General features: G+C 37.2%; 2 protein-coding genes across 12 annotated transcripts in view; one reads left to right on the forward strand and one right to left on the reverse strand.

Annotated features, from left to right (window-relative positions):
- The window catches only part of GIGYF2 (GRB10 interacting GYF protein 2), a 146,656-nt gene that overhangs the window by 59,336 nt on the left and 65,167 nt on the right, over positions 1-22,153 (reverse strand). For all 11 annotated transcript variants that reach the window (XR_015767833.1, XM_088021498.1, XM_088021497.1 and 8 more), the window contains one exon: positions 100-279. Coding sequence is in view for 10 of the 11 variants with exons in the window: in XM_088021498.1 (XP_087877624.1) it covers positions 100-279 (180 nt within the window). In the remaining variant the exon portion in view is untranslated. The remainder of the gene's footprint in view (positions 1-99; positions 280-22,153) is intronic.
- On the forward strand, positions 16,919-19,773 carry KCNJ13 (potassium inwardly rectifying channel subfamily J member 13). Its single transcript, XM_028105078.2, has 2 exons — positions 16,919-17,378; positions 19,151-19,773. Exons 1-2 carry the CDS (start codon positions 16,919-16,921, stop codon positions 19,771-19,773), a joined length of 1,083 nt encoding a protein of 360 aa, XP_027960879.1.

Consider the following 22,153-nt stretch of genomic DNA (forward strand, 5'->3'; position numbering starts at 1 on the left):
TTTTGTTTTAACCTGTTCATCTTTTCTGCTTAATCAGTAACAATTTCGACCAAATACTCCCTTATTTTGGTCCCTGCGCTCACTCAGCAGGAGCCTTACCAGGGCTGTGGGGCCGCCACCTCTCTCCATCCCGTCTCGGTCCAGCTAGCCGCCAACCTCCATCTTCATCCTCTCCATTTTGTTCTTCTCTAAAAATACGCCAGTTTTCACTTTCTGATCGTATAAATTCATGCTTTCTTCCCACCGATGTTGGTCCACCGTCCTCAAAATTTGGTCTCCCTGTAATGAAAATAAGGAAACATGTGCCTCAGCCAATAAGGATTCTGAAAGCAGACTGGAAGGTTCAGATCACGCTTTTGTGCAGATGTGCCTACTCCAATGCTCAGGAAGTGTGAATAACAGAACTGCTGCAGACATATTCATCTAGTATTGGACATGTTTCTTAAAGTGCAACATTCAAAGACTGGGCAATTCTTTTTTAAACAAATAATATGTGCACTATAAAGAGGGGATGCAATGAAAAGTGAACCAACCTACCTTACCAGCACATACTACTGTTTTTAAAGTCATACAAGAATTTTCAATTATATGATGCGTCTTTATTTATTTAAAGATTTTATTTATTTGACAGAGAGACAGCGAGAGAGGGAACACAAACAGGGGGAGTGGGAGAGTAAAAGCTGGCTTCCTGCGGAGCAGGGAGCCCGATGTGGGGCTCAATCCCTGGACCCTGGGATCATGACCCGAGCCGAAGGCAGACGCTTAACGACTGAGCCACCCAGGCGCCCCATGTCTTTCTTTAATTAACTTCTACTGGTGATTTTCTGCCCAAATAGGATATCTATAAAATTCAATCTATCTTTTATCCTAAAAAACACTGTAAACTCAAAAGTAGACAATGTGAACTATAATTTTTCATTTTCATTTACTCTAACATCTATTACATTATAGGCATACAAAAAATTGCTTCTGAACAGAATGCAAAACTAAGCTATGTGTAACCTAATGCCAGTCAAGAGTTCCATTAACAATGAAAGACAGCCTGGTATACCAAATGACTAAATTGGTACTTCCAAAAGATTAAGATAATTCCAAACTGTGCAAACAAATTATTTCTTTACTCACCATCCCACGTGTGCTAACATACACAATTCGTAACAGATTATATAAAATCTCACATTAAATTAGTTGAAAATCCAGAACATACATTGATATCTTCCATTTATAACCTATAGTTACCTATACTTCAGTAACAACCTCAATTCTTTGTACTAAACCACCATGAAAGTGAAAGAAAGTTGTACAGTCGCATCTGAAAATGAGGGAATTCTAATTTCTGGTCATCCTCTTATATTCCGTTTCATATGTATTAAGATTCAATATCCTGTTTGCCCCAACACTTACTAGGTTGTTACCACATATTATTCTTTTGAAGGATAAAATATCTGGAAATTTGCTGGGCAAACTACTACCTGCTTTCTTAATACAGCAGGCAGCCTCTAAGATAGCCCCCAACAAGCCCTGCCTCCTGGCTATTGTGTAAATTCCCTTGCCTAAAGTGTAGACAGCACTTATTGGCTAGCCCCCAACAAATGGAATACAGCAGAAGTGGTAAGATGTCAGTGCCAATTAAGTTAGAAATGACTGTGACTTCCATCTGGGATGCTCTCTCTGTGGCAATCCAACTGCCATGTCATGAGGCAGCCCTGTGGAGAAGCTCACATGGCACAGAACTGGGGCTTGCCAACAGTCACGTCAGTAAGCATGAAAGCGGATCCAACCCCAGTCAAACCCTCAGATGACTACAGCCCTGGCTGACACCTTAACTGCAACCTTGCAGCCTCATGAGAGACCCAGGTCACAGCCAAACAACTAGGCCACTCCTTCTGACCTACAGAAACTGAGATAATGTTTGAGGCTACTAAGTTTTGAGGTATTTTGTTACACAGCCATAGATAATAAAAACACTCATCAAAAAAAAACAAAACACTCATTCATCCCGTTTATTCTTCATAACAATCCTCAATATTTGAAGTTATCTTGGGGCACCTGGATGACTCAGTTAAGTGTATGCCTTTGGCTCAGGTCATGATCCTAGGGTCCTGAGATCAAGCCCTGCCATCAGGCTCCCTGCTCCCCTGCTCAGCGGGGAGGCTGCTTCTCCTTCACTTGCTCCCCTTGCTTGTGCTCTCTCCCTCTCTGTCAAATAAATAAATAAAATCTTCAAAAAGAAAGTATGTGGAGGCACTGGGTGGCTCAGTTGGCTAAGTGTCTACCTTCAGCCCGGGTCATGATCCTGGAATCCTGGGAGTAAGCCCCATGTGGGGCTCCCTACTCAGGAAGAGCCTGCTTCTTCCTCTCCCTCTGTCCCTCCCCCTGCTCTTTCAGTCTCTTTCTCAAATAAATAAATATATAATCTTTAAAAAAATTTTGAAGTTATTTTTCCTATTTTATATAAACTGAGAATACTGAGGCTCAAAAGGATAACATAAGAGAACTGTCCAAAATCACACTATTTAAATGGCATAGACAGGATTCAAATGTAATCTTCTGACTCATTCAACAAATATTTATTGCACATTAAGTGCCAAGTTTTATGAATTCAAATACAGATATATGCCATGTCTGCCCTTGGGTTCAGAGGCCTTCCAGGTTCTCTTGCTCAGAATAAGAAGGGCAACCCATTTTACAAAGTACCACATCTATTATATGACTTGATGAAAAATGTAACTATACTCACAAAAAAAAAGCAAACTTAAGGAAATCCCTAATACAGGGGCACCTGGGTGGCTCAGCTGGTTAAGCATCCAAGCATCCAACTCTTGATTTTGGCTCAGGTCATGATCTCAGAGTCATGAGATCGAGCCCCACATCAGGATCCATGCTCCACAGGGAGTCTGTTTGAAATTCTCTCTCTCCCCTCCCCTCTCCCTCTGCCCCTCCCCACACCATGTTCTGTCTCTAAAATAAATAAATCTTAAAAAAAAGAAAAAAAAACAAAAACAAATCCCTAATACATAGAAAGATAAATAGAAACATACATAGATAAGTGATGGGAAATGGCTTTTAATCCACCAATCAATCACAAGCAATATGTGCCAGGTACCATGCAACGATTTGGGAATACAGTAGTAATCACATGATGGATGAACTAGACAAAACACTTTCTTTCACCTACTTTTACACTAAGCCTTTGAAAAACTAATGACCATAGCAAAGCAAGCAAAAGAGCACAAATGGCAAAATGCTTAACTCATCAAAAACTGGTCACTATAATTTTTTCTAACAGATGATACATTGCAAAAAATTAAAATTATTAAAGATAAAAATACTAGTAATCCCTCAATCTTAGAAACAGAACTCTATCTGTAGTTAGCTTTTACTTTACTTTTTTATAATTGCAATCAGTATGCCTACTATTTTGTATAGCAAATTCTTCTCTGTGATTAATACGGGTATACCTCACTGCTTCAGTATAATCTACTACATTATTCCCCACTGGACATTCACTTTGTAACCAATTTTTGTGAACTACAGATAATGAGACAAGAATACCTGCTTTTCTGAACAATGTCTTCTGAAAAAAACTTCAAAAGACTGCAATTACTAGGTCAAAAGACAAGACTTCGTCCACTGCCTTTTTCCCTCAAAAAAAAAAAAGGGTCAAATCAACATACCATTTCACATTATTGACACTAAGTGCTGCTATCCTTTTAGAACTTTTACTACTTTAATAGTTGTAAAGTGCTACACTAATGTGGCTCAAATACGAATTTTTCATATCAAAGACTTTTCGTGTTGTTTAGTGACTTTATGTTCCTTTGTGTAAAGTGTTTATATTTTTTTCTAAACTAACAGCTTCTTTACCTTTGGACCTATCAGTCCTACATATATTTTTCATATTAGTACCTAATAAGAAAAATATAAAAAACAGGATGGGGCAGGGGCACCTGGCTGGCTCAGTCAGAAGAGCATGTGACTCTTGATCTCAGGACTGTAGGTTCAAGCCCCACACTGAATTCACTGAACGTAGAGATTACTGAAAAATAAAGTCTTAAAAAAAAAAAGAAAGAAAAGGGCAAAAATAGGGAAAATATAGGAAGAAATAAAATCTGACTTTCCTACTTATTGAAAACTATCTTGTAATTTTCAACCCATACCTCATAATGTTTGAATGACTACGCCATACCTTGTTCCAAAAACGATCTGAGACCGTATTTTGAAGATAAAGAAGAGTACAGTACTAAACAAAGAATAAAAATCTTGAAGTCACTACATCTGATTTTAAATTTTGGCCCCAATTTTGATCTATACACCATGACTTAAAAAAAAAAAAAAAACATTTGCAACGACGTGGATGGAACTGGAGGGTGTTATGCTGAGTCAATCAGAGAAAGACATGTATCATATGACCTCACTGATATGAGGAATTCTTAATCTCAGGAAACAAACTGAGGGTTGCTGGAGTGGTGGGGGTCTGGGAGGGATGGGGTGGCTGGGTGATAGACATTGGGGAGGGTATGTTTTATGGTGAGCGCTGTGAATTGTACAAGACTGTTGAATCACAGATCTGTACCTCTGAAACAAATAATGTAATATATGTTAAGAAAAAAAAAAAGAAGAAGAAGATAGCAGGAGGGGAAGAATAAAGGGGAGTAAATCGGAGGGGGAGACGAACCATGAGAGACGATGGACTCTGAAAAACAAACTGAGGGTTCTAGAGGGGAGGGGGGTGGGGGGATGGGTTAGCCTGGTGATGGGTATTAAAGAGGGCACGTTCTGCATGGAGCACTGGGTGTTATGCACAAACAATGAATCATGGAACACTACATCCAAAACTAATGACGTAATGTAAGGTGATTAACATAACAATAAAAAATTTAAAAAAAAGACCCAATTCCCAATTTAAAAGTGTGTAATCGGAGGGGGAGACGAACCATGAGAGACGATGGACTCTGAGAAACAAACTGAGGGTTCTGGGGGGGGGGTGGAAGGATGGGTTAGCCTGGTGTTGGGTATTAAAGAGGGCACATTTTGCATGGAGCACTGGGTGTTATAGGCAAATAATGAATCATGGGACACTACAGCAAAAACTAATGATGTAATGTATGGCGATTAACATAAAAAAAAAAAGTGTGTGTGTCTTGAGGTAAAGCTGCCTAAATTTACATGAACACCAGCCCATTTTAGTTCAAAAATTCAGTAACAAAGTTCAAATTTTGTTACTGAGTGCTTGTTTCCTCAACTGCAATATACTTTTTGATATGTCAAATATTACATAATTAATAACTGCAACAGAAAGATTAAGGTGATAACTTTTCCAGTAAACCAGGAAAAGCCAGAATAATATAATTCTAACATGCAAAACACCCCACATATAAGTGTAATGTAGGTGGAGTTCCACCTCAAGGGATCACTGTCATTTTTTTTTTTTTTAAGATCTTATTTATTTGAGAGAGAAAGAGAGAGAAAGAGAGCACACAGAGGGAGAGTGAGAGGGAGAAGCAGACTCCGAGCTGACCAGAGAGCCTGACGTGGGGCTCGATCCCAGGACCCTGAGACCACGACTGGAGCTATAGGCAGCCGCCCACCCAACTGAGCCACCCAGGTGCCCCTGTGCCCCTCTCTGTCATTTTCATAACAAAAGGGTGAAACGAATTCAAGAACTTTAAAGTGGACTTCATTCAACTCCTCCCCCCTCCCTTTATGAAAACTTATTCCTGAAGTAGAACATTCTTGCCAAACAGTATATAAATCACAAATGTATAATTCAAAGAGTTTCCATAAAGCAAAAATGTCCACATAACCAAGATATTAAAAAAGAAAGTATCTGGGGCACCTGGGTGGCTCAGTTAGTTAAGCTTCCAACTCTTGATTTCAGCTCAGGTCTTAATCTCAGGGTTGAGTTCAAGCCCTGCACTGGGCTCCACACTGTGCATGGAGACTACTTAAAAAATAAAAAATTAACAGAAATAAAAATAAAAAAGAAAGTATCAGGAGCACTCAAAAATCTTCATGTCCCTCCAGTCAACCCTTTCCAAAGCAAGCACTATTTCTGACTTTCATCTCTAAAGATTAGTTTTGCCTTTTTTTAACTTTTTTATGCAAATGGAATATTCATTTATGTCTGGCTTCTTTCACTAAACATTATGGGAGATTCATCCACAATGTTACAGAGAACAGCAGCTTGTTCTTTTGCACAGCTATACAGGATCTCATTGTATGGATGGACCACAATATATTAATCTGCTGCTGATTTAGGTTGTTTCTAGTTTTCTGCTATACGAATTGTGCTGCTATGAGCATTCCTGGATATGAAATTTAGTATATGTTTGTATTTCTGTTGGTCTATGCCTAGAAGTGAATTTGCCAGGAGTGAAATAAGGTATAATCAACTTTAATAAGCACTATCAAATATTTTCCCAGAAAAACAGTATTGTTTACCATTTTTTACCTGTTTTACTCAAACCTCTAGCAAACATCAACATGAGTGCTTCCTATATAGACAAACACAATTAAAGACGAAGGATTAAAAATAAAGAGGAGACTTAAGACATAGCATCCACCCCCCAGGTCCACAGCCCAGACACACACATGTAAACAAATGCATCCATTTATCTCATCTAATCATCATTTTAACCACAAAAATTAAGTTAAACATTACCATCTCTATTGTTCCTATGAGGAAAGGGATACCTGTAGGGGCAATTTCCCAAGGTCACATAGCTGAGTAGTGACCAAATCAGAAAGAGAACGTAAGCGTTCAAACTCCTAATCCTGGGTTTACTCACAAATTTAACCCACTGGAAGAAGGAAAAAAATTCTAGAAAAACTAATGGAGAAAGAGGAAGCTCTGGGATCAAAGTCTAAGAAACTCTAAAAGGGAAACAGACATACTATGCATGGTACAGCTCATAGACAAAGACTACCAACATCTCTATAAGGGGAAGATGGAAATAAATGTATTAATCTTCCAACAGAAATTATGTCAAGGGGGCCTGGGTAGCTCAGTCATTTAAGTGTCTGCCTTCAGCTCAGGTCATGAACTCAGGGTCCTGGGACTGAGCCCCACATCAGGCTCCTGCTCAGTGGAGAGTCTGCTTCTCCCTCTCCCTCTGCCCTGAGAATGCTTGTGCGTTCTCATACATACATACATAAATGGAATGATGTCAAGATATATACCCCTGGAAAAAATGTTAAGGCCAATTTCTTCACTATAAAAATTTTATCCTAGAAATCATTTTGAGGGGGAAAAAATGACTTCAAGCACCATCTAAGTATACATTTCCAATTATTACTAACATAACTAAAAATTACACCGCATGCAAGAATTGTTCTAAAACATCAAAATAAATCCTTTATCACCTAAGTGATTACAGTGTATTTAATTTGTATAGATTTGATGGGGAGTGAAAATGTCAAAGAGAATTAGATCTATATGATTTGTTTAAAAAAACACATATATTTGTGTATTACTGATATAATTTAAAATAAAAGCTAAATATTGGGCGCCTGGGTGGCTCAGTTGGTTAAGCGACTGCCTTCGACTCAGGTCATGATCCTGGAGTCCCTGGATCGAGTCCCGCATCGGGCTCCCTGCTCAGCAGGGAGTCTGCTTCTCCCTCTGACTCTTCCCCCCCTCATGTGCTTTCTCTCTCTCTCATTCTCTCTCTCTCAATAAAATCTTTAAAAAAATAAAATAAAATAAAATAAAATAAAAGCTAAATATTAAAAGTCATTCCCAGGCAATTTAGAGGATGCTGTCTAAAGTTCCTTTCATGTCTACAAACTCCAGAATTCCACAGTGGCTAATGAAGGATACCCACAAGGCCCTTCTCAGCATTTCAAACCAAAGTCCTCCTCCTTCCGTAACACCAGCAAATAAAGTTGAGTAACCAAATATTTTAGTTTACTTCTTAAATTCTTAACAGAATAACTTGTAAGCAAGACTGAAAAGTAAATGTAATTGAATAATTTACAAATTTAATGCCTGACCCAAATATTCCTAACCTATAGTTCATAAATGAACTTGGGGGCTATGAATACTTGAACTAGAAGCACATATTATCCTGGCATGTTTTCTTTTATCAGGGAAAAGGGTCTAAGGTTTTTTAAGAGTCTTAAAGGTATCTATGACCTCCAAAAGATAAAGAAACACAAATTTAAAATATATTTTCTTCTATTCAATATAGCAAACATGACCATTTTATAATCAAACTCTACTATCTATATAATACATGTTCTTATATCAACAGTAACTGGAAAAGTGTAAAAGGTGCTAAAATGCAAATGTACGACATAAACATTTTCCCAATGGCAGTAAAGACTTGGTCATTTCTGACTTAATTTATTAAGTATGAATAGGATTCTTCTAAAAATAAAATTAAATTAAAATGTAATATTGGTTTTAGTCTGGTCTAATTGAGTAGACTTCCTAAGGAGAAAGAGCAGTAAAAGGGCACCTGTGTGCGTGTTTGACTCACAGCCAAAAACGGTGTTTATGGAAAACTTCAGATGGAGCAAAGAGGCACTCAGCCAATAAAATCTACAGCTGTGAGACTTGGAACTTACAAGTGCCCAAACTCCAAAAGCAAAAGTGGAATTATGGGACAGACTTTGAAGCTTGTTTATGTGCAAATTTTTCTAGTACGAAACTTTGTATTCCTCTATTCGGATATATAGTCTCTGATCAACACTAAAAATATTTTCTAACACCAGAGAAAATAATGAAAGGAAATCCCATCCAAGTGTTGGTATTTACTTTTTTTCCCTACAATCAACTGTAAATAAAACTCAGGATGGCTAGGAAGGAGAAGTTTCAATCTTATATCCAGAGATTTGTAACTTTTCTCCCATCCTAACTCCTAAGAGGTTACAAACTGCTCCACTCATTAACATTGGTCCTGAAAACACAACAGTTCCTGGCTGGAAGAGACAGACTGAAGGGGCTGCAGCATATCAAAATCTCCTTGAAAAAATACCTCTTGTGGTTTGAATACAGCCCATACCCTACAACCCTCATGTTCAGTCATCTGATGGTATACACCCAGACGCTGCCTCAAATCTCTGGGGAAGAAGATGATCAGCAGATGGGCTGGAATGCAGAACTGGAAGGGGACTAGGCATCTTCCAAAGAATGCGAAATATACCATGTAAGAAAGAATACAGGAGACGGGGCTGAAGTTTTAAAGCTGGGAGATTATTCAAGTACATAGGTAGGACTTTACACTCCAACTACAGCATCTGTTATTCTCAAGTACAAGTTGGTACAGTTATGGACTATATACTAGATTACTTTAGCCAAAAAGAAAAATCAAACACCTTTAAGGGACAGAAATTTGAATTTAATAAAGAATAATGTATCTGGTCTTGGCACGTTGCTCAATCATAATTTTTAATAAAAAATAAATCAGAGAACAGTTATCTAGCACTTATGTTCATTCACAGAAGAAATGTTTTAGAGCCATCTCCAACTGAAAGCAGTAACTCTGTTTAGACAGAAGGGCCCATGTGTTTTAGGGTGAAGTTTATATACCATCTATACCAATACAATTTCATCTCAACTAACCTGGTTGAGGTTTCAACCACAAATGAACTAAACTGCTCAGGCTATTAAAATGGGAGTACTATGCTCCTGAGTGGACACTCCAAAGCTGGTCTACAATGTCCATGCAATTAGCAACTAGCAATCACTGTCTAGAGACCATAGCAAGACTTTCAAATTGTAGAAATAGAGAAACCAGACCCTTCTTCACTTGAGACATTTCTTTCTTGACAATCATTTTGCCAAATCATTTTTGCCTTAATATATTCTGAAAGAGTATATTATGGAAAGAGGCTTCTAAGTTTGGTAAAATCCTTCACCATCTTGCTAATTATAATGTTGATGCAAGACACATGGCAAATACACTCCCATACTTTCCGAAAGGCAGTGTCACACTGTATTTGCTCTGGCTTTCTCTCCCCCAATCCATCAATTGTCAATTGATACAAAGTATAATTCCCTACCAGTGTGTGTAGGGTATAAGCATCACATCACAAGTCCCTACTTTATGCTTTTACCTTCTCTAGTTCTGAAGGTCAAAGTTTCCAATGCTGTGTCTGAACTTGTGTTGAGATGTTTGGCATTAATAAAACAAAGAAAGAATTAATACTTTTTTTAATTTGGGGGGAGGGGAAGGAATCTACAAAGGCGGATTTCACCTTCTAAGTAGCATTATATTGGTCTACATTAATAATTTTCCCAGCAGGCCTTCTTCCATGATTTTACTTTGAACAATCACAGCCTTTGTTTCTTAGATCCTCTTACATGTGACATTTGATCAAAGTTTTAAAATCAGCAGCTAACGGAGGTGGAGAAAAGTACTGCTCAGTAAAGGCATTACACAAAGCCATCCCACAGCTCATTTCAAGGTTGCTACAAGCTGGATCACAGACATTTTCTAGCTAAACACTATTTAGACGTTAAGTTAAATTTTCTGTACCCTGAACACTACATCTTACTGCACATTACCATAATGCTTCTCAGGAAACCATCCCCTAGACATTACTAAAGCATGCTTTAAGAAAATTCTTCAGCTCCTTCACTTAGGTGTGTTTTTGAAAGATAAGTGCAAGGTACCAAACAATTAAGTTTATTCTTATTTAAGACCTCTGCATATAGCCTTTAAAAAAAAAAAAGCCTGCCTCCTTGCCCCTCCCCGCCAAAAATTCAGGTAACTAAATTACCTATATTACCAGTTCTAGAATTAGTGGTAGTCATCCTAGTGAGATGGAATATGAAAAGAAAACTAATAAAATCAATTAATTAATTCATGCCTAGAAGTCCTTATCCAAGGAAATCTTCCCCAAAGATATGGAGGGAAAAAAAAGAATAGTAAAGGCAGTATCTCACACTTCAACATGCTATATAAGGAAAGACGGCTGAAAGGAAATCTTGCAGGGAATTTTATCCCTTTGAACTTTCAAATAAACTCTTAAGTAAGATTATGCAAACTTACTAAAGACCGGTCCTGATTAGAGGGAAAAAATGCACCCCTTCTCCAAGTCAGTTCTGGAGGCTTTCTCCAGAATTGTTAAGGTTTGTGTTGGGTAAAGAAAGACCTCCTAACAAACCAGCATTCTTTTCCACATGATCAGAGCTAATTGGCCCCCCTGCAGACTAAGTGACCAATCACATCAGCTTCAGCTGAAACTAGCCCCCACGACATTATAAACAGAGGAATGTGAACTGTAAACCCAGTCCAAGAAGAGAACCTACAAGCTAGACTTGTAGATTAAAGTTACCTTATCGAAAAGACAGACTCTGCAAGTTTCCTCAAGACCTACCTGTGCACACACAGGCTGACCCAGCAAAAGAACTGGTGAGTACATGAAATAATATTCATTCTTATTTCTTTCCTTAAGGGGAACAGAGAAAGAAATTGAGTGGCAAATAGGGACAGAGCTAGACATCGCCAACAGATTTTTAAAACAAAGATATTACCTTTACAGTCATACATTAAGGTTCTTCATTCTTTTTCCTTAAGTTCTGAAAATGGAATAACAGCCCTACTGAAAGCATTACTAGAAATTTTCCTGTTTTATTAAATGCATACTAATTCCACATTATAATATAGAAATGAGTAGAAAGGCCCTAGAAAAAATTTAGTGGCTTGTTTTTACCCCCCTTCCTTGGCTTTTTTAAATATATACAGATATCTTTCTTTTGGAAGGGATAAAAAAAAAAAACAAAATGAGCGTACAAGAACAAATGACGCCCCCCAAAAAAATTTTTAAGCCACAAAAAAGATGAATACCTAATTTTAAATGTCTTTTTAAGCACAGAATTATTAACAAAATTAGTAGATGCTTCTACAAATAAGTTAAAATATAAATGAATCTCTGACCTTATATAAGAGAGTTAGAACTCATACTGTTTGCCCCGATTATAGAAGGTAAGAGAAATGATTCTAAGATTCTATACAGTTTTTAACACCACTTGTAAACAAATACACAGTAATACTGTGATCATTTAACATTTGTATTTATAGCCTATTAACTGTTTAATATGAACTACACTACTACCTTACAACACAGCAACAGAAAAGACATAATTTTAAGTGCTACAAATCAAATGAATAAAATGAATCCATAACCTTGACAGCCACTGAAGCAGCCAAACTATCATTTTTATAAAGTAGTGTTTTTTTCCACCAAAGTCTGTAAATGAGCAAATACTTTACAGCCCACACACAGAGATACAAACAAACCTTCCCAAGCTTCAATTCTATTTTCTGTTGGGATCAGTTAGTGAGAATCATATAAATACAAACCAAGACAAAATACATTCAATGGATATTTGTATGCCTGTGAAGATATAAAAATTACTTGGAGAGAAAATCTATATGTATCAGGCAACAATGTAATTTTTAAAAACCATACAAGCAGATGTAAAACCACATAAGAGAAAAAAGAAAAAAATCATCTAAAAAAACGTCTGTCAGTTGAGGGAAATGGAAATAAATTTTAAAACTTGTAGAGTTTTAAGAGATCGTGTATTTAATTCCCTTCTATCTCTCTCTTCTTTTAATATAAGAAGCCTGGCCAAGGGGATTGGGTGGCTTGCCCAGCTGACACAGCTATGTAACCAACAGAGCCGGAGCATGGTTGGCTAGATTCCCCACCTTGTCTTCATTATACTAAACCATACTTCTACATGAATCCAAAGATGGACTCATTCAGGGTAATCCATTAAGTGGAGATTGAAATCTTATTCTCTCAACTACTCCACCTCCCAACACAATCTAAACAAAATTGAGTAATGGCTTATATATAAAAAGGAAATTGCTTCACTGTTTTGATATTAGCCTTGACATTCCTGTTCACAGGTTTTTCCATGTATTTAGTTAACTGCAAGAGAAAAAGAATGAAATTGTTGAAGCCTAGAGTGACTGTTACAATGTAGGTAACAAGTAACAATCCTGAAAAAGCCCAAATAATAATACTTTTGTTACCTGTAATATATACAGAAGGCTATCTCCCTGGGTAATGAGTTTTAGACCGTTATGAAGTAGGTTGAAAATCAAGAATCAGGGAGTTTTTCCCCCCCCCAAAAAACTACTGTGAAACAATCAGCAATTAGTAGCATTCACCAGGACAGTGGTTCCCTAATTGCAATAAGCACGCGGGTACAAGGTAAATGATGGGCATTTTCACACAGGCAGGAAGCAACGAACAAAAGTGAAACTAATACAATGTTACATACCAATTTCACCTCAAAAAAAGAAAAAAGAAACCATAAAGGATAGTGCAGGGGTTCACAACCTTTCGGAAGGCAGCCTACTACCGTTCCTTATTACATCCTTCTTCCTCTTCAAGTGTCAAAATGCCTTTTCTTTTATAAAATTAGTATGATATATTCTAAAAATTATTTTCTCACCTGGCAAAATGGAATTTGGCAATGCTATGTAAGAAGTCGCCTCTCCACATTTTGTTTTAATTTGTACTGGTTTATAATATACAAAAGATTACACTATGTAATAATTGTGGTTGTGCTGATCTTCAAATATTGTCTTCTTTAACTGAAAATATATTTCTTGCCTACAAATCATAGGTCTAAACCTAAACATTCCTAAAGACCAAATATTCTGTAATGACTCTTAAACAATTAACTAGTCCAATGGAATGTAGTATTGTTCACAAAGGCTAACCAGGACCAGAATGTCTATTTTTGAAGCAAAATAGCACTGACTCTGGACTTGGTATGGGATTCATTAACACTTACTACCTTTGGGATCCTAGGAAACTCACTATGCCTCAGTTTCTTTATCTCTAAAATGGGAATTATAATGGTACTTACTACAGTGAAAGTTAAGGAATATTATTAATAATAATAATAAAGCAACCAAGACTGAAAGGTTACTTTGCACCAAGGCATTGCTTACTGGCTTCAAATGAGTTAACACAAGTGTTTGGTATAATTCCTGCCACATAATAAAAAATATATACTGGCTAATATTATTAATCATTACTGTCATAAGAATCATGTATGGGGTTAAAAATGATTTAAGACAGATACCTGAGATAATTACAGGGACCAGAAGAATATCTACTAGAAGTGCTAAAAATATGGCTGTCAAAGACTATCTTAGGAATATAATGCCAATCATCTTGGGAAAGACTTTTTCACCAAAATTTCTAAATAGCTTCTTGTAGTAAGAAAATTAACCTGTAAATTTAGCCAGATGTGGAGAATAATACAAATAATCTAAGGCCCCCATCTGCCTAGTGTTTGTTTCTTTCATCTCTCTATCCCTTGGCGACATCTGAAAAACAGGGTAATAATGTCTATCTTGCTGGGGCCCCTGGGTAGCTCAGTCAGTTAAGTGGCTCTTGATTTCAGCTCAGGTCATGATCTCAGGATCCTGAGATCCACCCCTGGTGTGGGGCTCTGTGACCAGCAGGAAGTGGGGGGATGGGGTCTGCTTGAGAATTCTTTCTCTCTGGCTCCCCTTGCCCCTCCCCCCACTCAAGTTCTCTTCCCTTCTCTCTCAAATAAATCTTAAAAAAAAAATATCTTGCTGAGATACCAAAGAATTAGAGAGAATGCAATATAGAAGGTACCTAGCACAGTGCCTATGAAAATTTTATTACTGCTGTTTACTTTCAAAACGACAGAGATAAGGTCTCCTAAAACACTTAAAGACTCTAGCAAAATGAGTCATTAAATAGCTGTGCTGAGAAAAAAAATACCCTAAATGATAATGACCACTTGTTAGAATTATGAAGCATTAATGACCTAAGATTTTTTTTAAGTTTATAATATGAAACTAAAATGGTTATCCACTCTAAAAAATTTGAACCATTATCTCAGTGGATCCTGTTCCATCAGTAATTAAAATCTGAAGAAAATACAAGAAAATGTCTCTAATATCACCAATACATGTTAAATTAGCCTCAGGGAGGAAGGAAAGTATATACTCAGCTGGCCAATGTCCAATGACAATATCACAGGAAGGCAGTCTCCACAGCCCCAAAGTCTCTAGAATGCGAAGGACCCAGCAAACCCAAGCAACAACCTAGCTCCAAATGCCTCTAGTCCCCTTAAGTGCCACTGTCATTCGAAAGGTAGTAAGGGAATAATGCAATACTCTCAAGAGCATCTACTTCTGAGGAAAGCAGCTAGGCAGTCAAATATAAACTCCTAGCACTGCATTGTGGCAAAAAGAAAGGGAAAGCAAAGCTGCACTTCCCATTCTGTTCCTGTGAGGCTCCACATAAAAGTTTTAAGACACTTCTGATATAAGCAAGAATCAACACATAGAAAGCATACCTTAGATTTCTTCTCACCACACAGAGAAAAGCATACCCACTGATTCATAGTTTAACTGTTTACAGATAAAAAACTGTACTAATTATCTTTTAAAAACTGCCATTTGGGGGGTGCCTGGGTGGCTCAGTCAGTGAAAGGGCTGCCTTTGGCTCAGGTCATGATCCCAGGATCCTGGAATCAAGCCACACATCAGGCTCCCTGCTCAGCGGGGAGCCTGCTTCTCCCTCTCCCTCCGCCCCTCCCCCCACTCCTGTGCACGCACACAGACGTGCTCTCCCTCTTGCTCTCTCCAATGAATAAATAAAATCTTTAAAAAATTTTAAAAATTGCCATTTGCTGCCTTAATGGTTATTTTAGTTCATTAAACTTGAAGTTTTTTTTTCTGGCTTACTTACTTTCAAAACTAGTATTTATCGGGATAACTGGGTGGCTCAGTCGGTTAAGCGTCTGCCTTCAGCTCAGGTCATGATCCTAGGGTCCTGGGATTGAGCCCTGAATCGGACTTCCTGCTCAGCTCCCTCTGTCTCTTCCCCGGCTTGTGCTCTCTCTCTCACCATCTCTCTCTCAAATAAATAAAATCTTAAAAAAAAAAAAAAAAAAAAACTAGTATTATCTAGGAATCTCTGCCTAGAATTTATTTTTTTCAAGAAAATAATTTTCTCCCCACCCCACAATCTAACCAGAATCTAGAATATTCAGATGATGGCAATCCATTAGACAGGGAAGGAAAGAATCCATGAAAATGGCCACAAAGTGACAAAAACAAAGCTATTCATAAAACTTTCAATAGGTTAATTAAAAAGCATATATTAGAACTATGGATCTCTAAAAGCTTAACTCTGTCCTAGCATGGAGTTTAGCTTCAAAACATTTGCAGACAGTTTAACACTACATTTCCCTTTTTTTTTTTTAAGATTTTTTATTTATTTATTTGACAGAGAGAGAGAACACAGCAGGCGGAGTAGCAGGTAGAAGGAGAAGCAGGCTCCCCACTGAGCAAGGAGCCGGATCGGGGGCTCAATCCCAGGACCCTGGGATCATGACCTGAGCCAAAGGCAGTTGCTTAATCAACTGAGCCACCCAGGCGCCCCTAACACTACATTTCCAAATGATTTCTAGTTATTTACATAGAGGAACACATATATTTAACTTATTTCTTTAAATTATGAATTATCCATAATTATTAATTATGAAAAGTTATTATTTACACATGTTTAGTCAAATCAATACTTTATGCCTGGATTTGTGCAAGAAAGAGACAGGGGTGTCAAAGAGACATGAACCAAAACCCCAAACTTAAGGGATTTTGAAATATACTTGGAAATATTAAAATGCCAAAAAGTATTTTAACAGTCATTCCAGGAAACAATAAGAGATATCCTGAGGCAAGCCATGATTTGGTAGCAAATGAATGGCTTAGTCAATAAATGTCCCCTTGCATGAAGAGAAAAGAGAGCTGTCAGACCAGGAAAGCCTGCCCAGTAGCCAGGGAAGCATTCCAAAAAAAGGAGAAAGTGAATGAGGTCTCAGAATTTATTAATATTAACTGTAAAACAGTTAAGAGCTTATTAATTTATTCTTGGTTTCAGAAAATTACAGCCTGAGATGGATGGCAGTAATTGCAAAGTTATTGCTCCTCTCCTAACTCAGAGATACCGGAGGATGGTCACCAAGGATGGCCACAGCACACTTCAAATGGATGGTGCTCAAAGAGGTCTTGCATATCTGCGAGATGCTTGGGGAATCCTAATGGACATGCGCTGGCGCTGGATGATGTTGGTCTTTTCTGCTTCTTTTGTTGTCCACTGGCTTGTCTTTGCAGTGCTCTGGTATGTTCTGGCTGAGATGAATGGTGATCTGGAACTAGATCATGATGCCCCACCTGAAAACCACACTATCTGTGTGAAATACATTACCAGTTTCACAGCTGCATTCTCCTTCTCCCTGGAGACACAACTCACAATTGGTTACGGTACCATGTTCCCCAGTGGTGACTGTCCAAGCGCAATCGCCTTACTTGCCATACAAATGCTCCTAGGCCTCATGCTAGAGGCTTTTATCACAGGTAATTGTTTTTGTTCTTAAAAAAATTGCAAGTGGTTTGGAGAGGGGATAATCAGTTATAAGCAACTGTGTTGTAGATTAATTTAATTTGCATCATTAGCAGGTAATATCGAAGACTGAAAAAAAAAAGTCTATGGGCAAATGAGAGGTGAAATTATAAGAAACCTGACTTACACTTAAATTCTACCTGTTGGAACGCCTTAAGAAAAAAAGGACCATTATGACACTAACTTGCAATAACATCTTACACCAAAAAAATATTAACAAAAGGTCTAAAAGGCATTTTTCAGAGAAGCTAAATACTTTGTCAAATAAGTGGATAAATACGCTCAATGCATATTTTGACAATCATTTTACCTAACAGAGGAATTTGATTTTTTTCTCTTTACTGGGTTAGAATTTCCTCCTCTGAGTTTATCTGTTCAACATTTACTCATCATCAGTGAGCCTAGAGTACAACAGTCAGCATTATATTTAGAGATCAAGTAAGTATACACATCCTTACTGGAAATGTGGCCACAAAGATTATGAAATTTTATTTTTAAACCTGATAACACATAAGACTTTCCTCTAAGTAAGTAGGGCTAGTGTCATTTTTATAAGTGATATATATAGTTTAAAAATCAAAAAACAAATCGAAAAGAAAACCTGACTTTAACACACTATGCAATAATAATCTGAAAAGTAAGTAAAGGGCCAAATGAAGGGTGATCTGGAATGAAGTCCAGTGTGCTGCCAACTGGCTCTATAATCTGTAACAAATCACTTAACTTCCCTGCAGGAGTTCTTAAACTGGGTCAGTCATTAGATAAAATTCAGGGGATCCATGAACTTAGGAAAAACTTGCATCTTTCTTCACTAGCCTCTAACTGAAAATTGCCATTTCCTTACACAGACAACAAAAAACAGCAATATTGGTTTTTATTGGTATCAGCAATATTGGTAACTTTGATACAAACAGAAATCAGATATTTTCCTATCACACTACAGTACTTCAAAAGTACACTATTAAACCCACCACTGTATTTTGTTTAATGCATTAAAAAAGCACATATGGTACTATAATTTTTTAAATGTTCAACTCAATTTCAGTATATTTGGATTCCTTCATTATGTATTTTATTTTTATGCATTTAAAGCATAATTCTGATAAGAGGTCCACAGATCTCTCCAGCCTGCCAACAAGATCTGTGGCACAAAAGTAGTTAAGAAATCCTGACCTACAGCTTAGGGGCACAAAGAAGATGCACTTTGAAAGGTACACTGAAATCACCTTAGAGCCAGAGCCTTCTAAAATAAAAAGGAGAGGAGGAGCTATATAAGTTTCAAAGTTAAAAAACTCCTCAATGTATTACCCTCCCTACCCCAAATCATTCTACTCTGAATCTAATTTCTACTTCAATTTGAAATAATCTCATTACAAATGAATTTCATTTATTTTGTTACTTTTTTTTAAGTGCAGGCAGAAATGTAATAAATGACCATTCTTTGATTTTTGTAAGAAATGAGAATACAAAGTTACATTTCTATGTAACAAAATGAATTCTGCTTAACCCTTCTGAAATCATAGTTTTTAAATAAGGATGTATGTACATTTTGAAAAATTCTTCAGGCAAATGAGACTACCCAAATTAATGTGCTCATCAATTCTTGACTCACTTGGAAGGCATGGCATCAAGAATGTGTAACTATTTGATACACCCTTCTCATTCAGAAAAGGTATTCATATTTCAAGTGTTTGTTCTAAAAAAAATTCAATGATTTCTAATTTAGGTGCCTTTGTGGCGAAGATTGCCCGGCCAAAAAATCGAGCTTTCTCAATTCGCTTTACAGACTTAGCAGTAGTAGCTCACATTGATGGCAAACCTAATCTAATTTTCCAAGTGGCCAACACTCGACCTAGCCCTCTGACCAGTGTCCGGGTCTCAGCTGTACTCTATCAGGAAAGGGAAAATGGTGAACTCAACCAGACCAGTGTGGACTTCCACCTTGATGGCATCAGTTCTGAGGAATGTCCGTTCTTTATCTTTCCGCTAACCTACTATCACTCCATTATACCATCAAGTCCTCTGGCTACTCTGCTCCAGCATGAAAGTCCTCCCCACTTTGAATTAGTTGTGTTCCTCTCAGCAATGCAGGAAGGCACTGGAGAAATATGCCAAAGGAGGACATCCTACCTACCCTCCGAGATCATGTTACATCACTGTTTTGCATCTCTGTTGACCCGGGGTTCCAAGGGTGAATATCAAATCAAGATGGAAAATTTTGACAAGACTGTTCCTGAACTTCCAACTCCTCTGGTCTCCAAGAGCCCAAACAGGACTGACCTGGACATTCGTATCAATGGACAAAGCATGGACAATTTTCAGATCTCGGAAACAGGACTGACAGAATAAGACGTCTCCATTACACCCTATTTTTTAATGTATTAAATATACCCAGCCAGTTATGCAGCTACTTTTCTTTCATATCTCATGTTTTCTCTTTTTTTAAATGCTGATTACATCTCTCTGATTACATCATGGTAATCAAGCCTATGCCCATAAAAATGGCTGAGCTAACAATACACATTCTGGAAATATAACATTCTACCTTACAAGTCTGTATCTGTGGTTAACTGCTGAAATCAATGCATCTCAACATGACAGATACTTATTACAGAAATGTTGGTGGATTTATTATAAGGTGGTACGATACCACTAATGAAGGTAAAACAGGACAATTAAGTTTAACACAGCCGAACTCTAAAATCAATCACAAATCTCTCATTTCATCTGTAAGTTGAAGAAACAATCTAGTCTTAAACCTAGCTCCCTGGGTAGAATGATGATTTCACAATATTTAATGAACATCCTTTTAAAACTGTTATTTTTTCAAGACAACAAAGATCATTCCTCTGGTTCTTCGTACTACAAAACTGAAGTATTACCCCCTTAATTTTTAACATCTAAGAACAAAAATTCACACAAACACACAAAAACAGCAAAGTATAGATTTATACATAGCTCTAAAAGCATCTGCGCATGATATCCGAACACATGCACATGTACATGTATTTGATCAGATCAAGTAAGAGATCCAGCCTGAATTAAACCTATGAGGTGGTATTTTTGTAAGGAGATGCAAAATTCTATCTACTAAAAGCTACCTTGCATAATAATCAAATCGTGATTCAAAAATTATAATCAACGACTCATCTGAATGGCTTCTGACCTAAGTAAAAACATTCCCTTCTTACCTATGATCTATTCAATGGTATAAAAAAACATGACACCCTAAGTAACTCAAAAATGCAAATATATTTAAGTTTTTGTAGATATAAAGGTTTAGTTACATATCATTCAAATAGGAAAAACATCTCCAATAGATAAAGCAAAAAAATTAGGCAACAAAGTATTTTCAAACCCAAATTCCTGTTTCCAACTTCAAATAGTTTTTTCTATAAACACAAAATGAGTGTTTATTCACCAGTAGGAGGTTGGACTAGATAAACTCTATTATTTCTTACCAAGTCTAATACTCCATGAAAATTATGCTCTCTCTGCTTCAATTTTTATTTTACATATACTTAGATGAAACCTTACCCTTACCTCCAGTTTAACTTAAAACCATTCTCTGCGTACTTTTCATTTTGATTTAAAAAACAAAAACAAAAAAAAACTGTCCTCAAGGTAAACAAAAAACAATACACCCTATCAGAATTCAAGTAGATTTGTGGCTGCTCTTCTTTTCTGAAATTCCCCTTATTCAGGTTTAATAAGAAAAGTGAAAGATTAACCTCCCCACTGGTAATGATCCAGCCAGGAATCATCCCATGAAATAAACACGAGCCTAGTATAGGCCATCAGTCGTGAAGAGTAGGACAGAGCGATAAGTCACATTTTTCTACTCTTTGACCAAAAGGAAAAGAAAATGAAGAACTCTGGAGTGGTGTAAGAGCAATACAGCAAAAAAATATCAAGGACACAGAAACTTAATTATTTTAAACGTTTGCTAATTGGAAACTTTAGGCATTCTTAAATGCTAGTCAGACCAACAGACTTTTTTTCCAACCCAGGACTGTCATAATACATACAGACAGCAAGAATTCTTATTTCTATAATAAAGTAACCAGATTCACCTAACTTGTGAAAATAAAGTAGTATCAAAAATTTACATGGTATGTTTTTTCCTAAGAGCTGTACATCATTTACACAGATCACAACTCCACCAGTTAAGTGAAGCTGCTCAAAGTAACACAAGGAAGTGAGCAAGATCTGGGATGAGTCTCCCTGCAGACACACAGCATGTTCTCCATTCAAGTAGCAGAGCTCTCAAAGTACACTATGTATGTATAAGCTCTGCATCTGGAAATTAGATGTGACTTCTAGAACTACATACACCCCAAAACAACTCTGTTGGTAAACTAATGCTACTTAATAAATGTTTCACAAGTAGACAACTAAGAAATGCAATCAAAAACTTCTGTCTAGGTGGTTGAAAGCTTCTGAAAGCACTGTTCATGATTCTTCTTCCACTTACTTCAGAGAATCACAGCTTCTACATTAAAGATTAAGTTTTCTACCAAGATATCATTATCCTTTCAGGAGAAGGAAGTGCAAATTGAAAGAGGGGGAAAGTCCTGGGAGGTGGGAACAGCGGCTCTAATTCCTGGCTGCATAGCTCACTAACCTGGGGTACCTGGGAGTCCAGTGATGCTATCTTGGATACATGACTAGGAAGACCACACTGGAATTAACTTTAGAAGTGCTTTAGAAAACCAATATAGATAGCATA

The sequence above is a fragment of the Eumetopias jubatus genome, unplaced genomic scaffold (assembly GCF_037043125.1).
Source record: "Eumetopias jubatus isolate StellerSeaLion01/CBP00866 unplaced genomic scaffold, mEumJub1_p1.0 scaffold_3, whole genome shotgun sequence".
Lineage (NCBI taxonomy): Eukaryota > Metazoa > Chordata > Mammalia > Carnivora > Otariidae > Eumetopias > Eumetopias jubatus.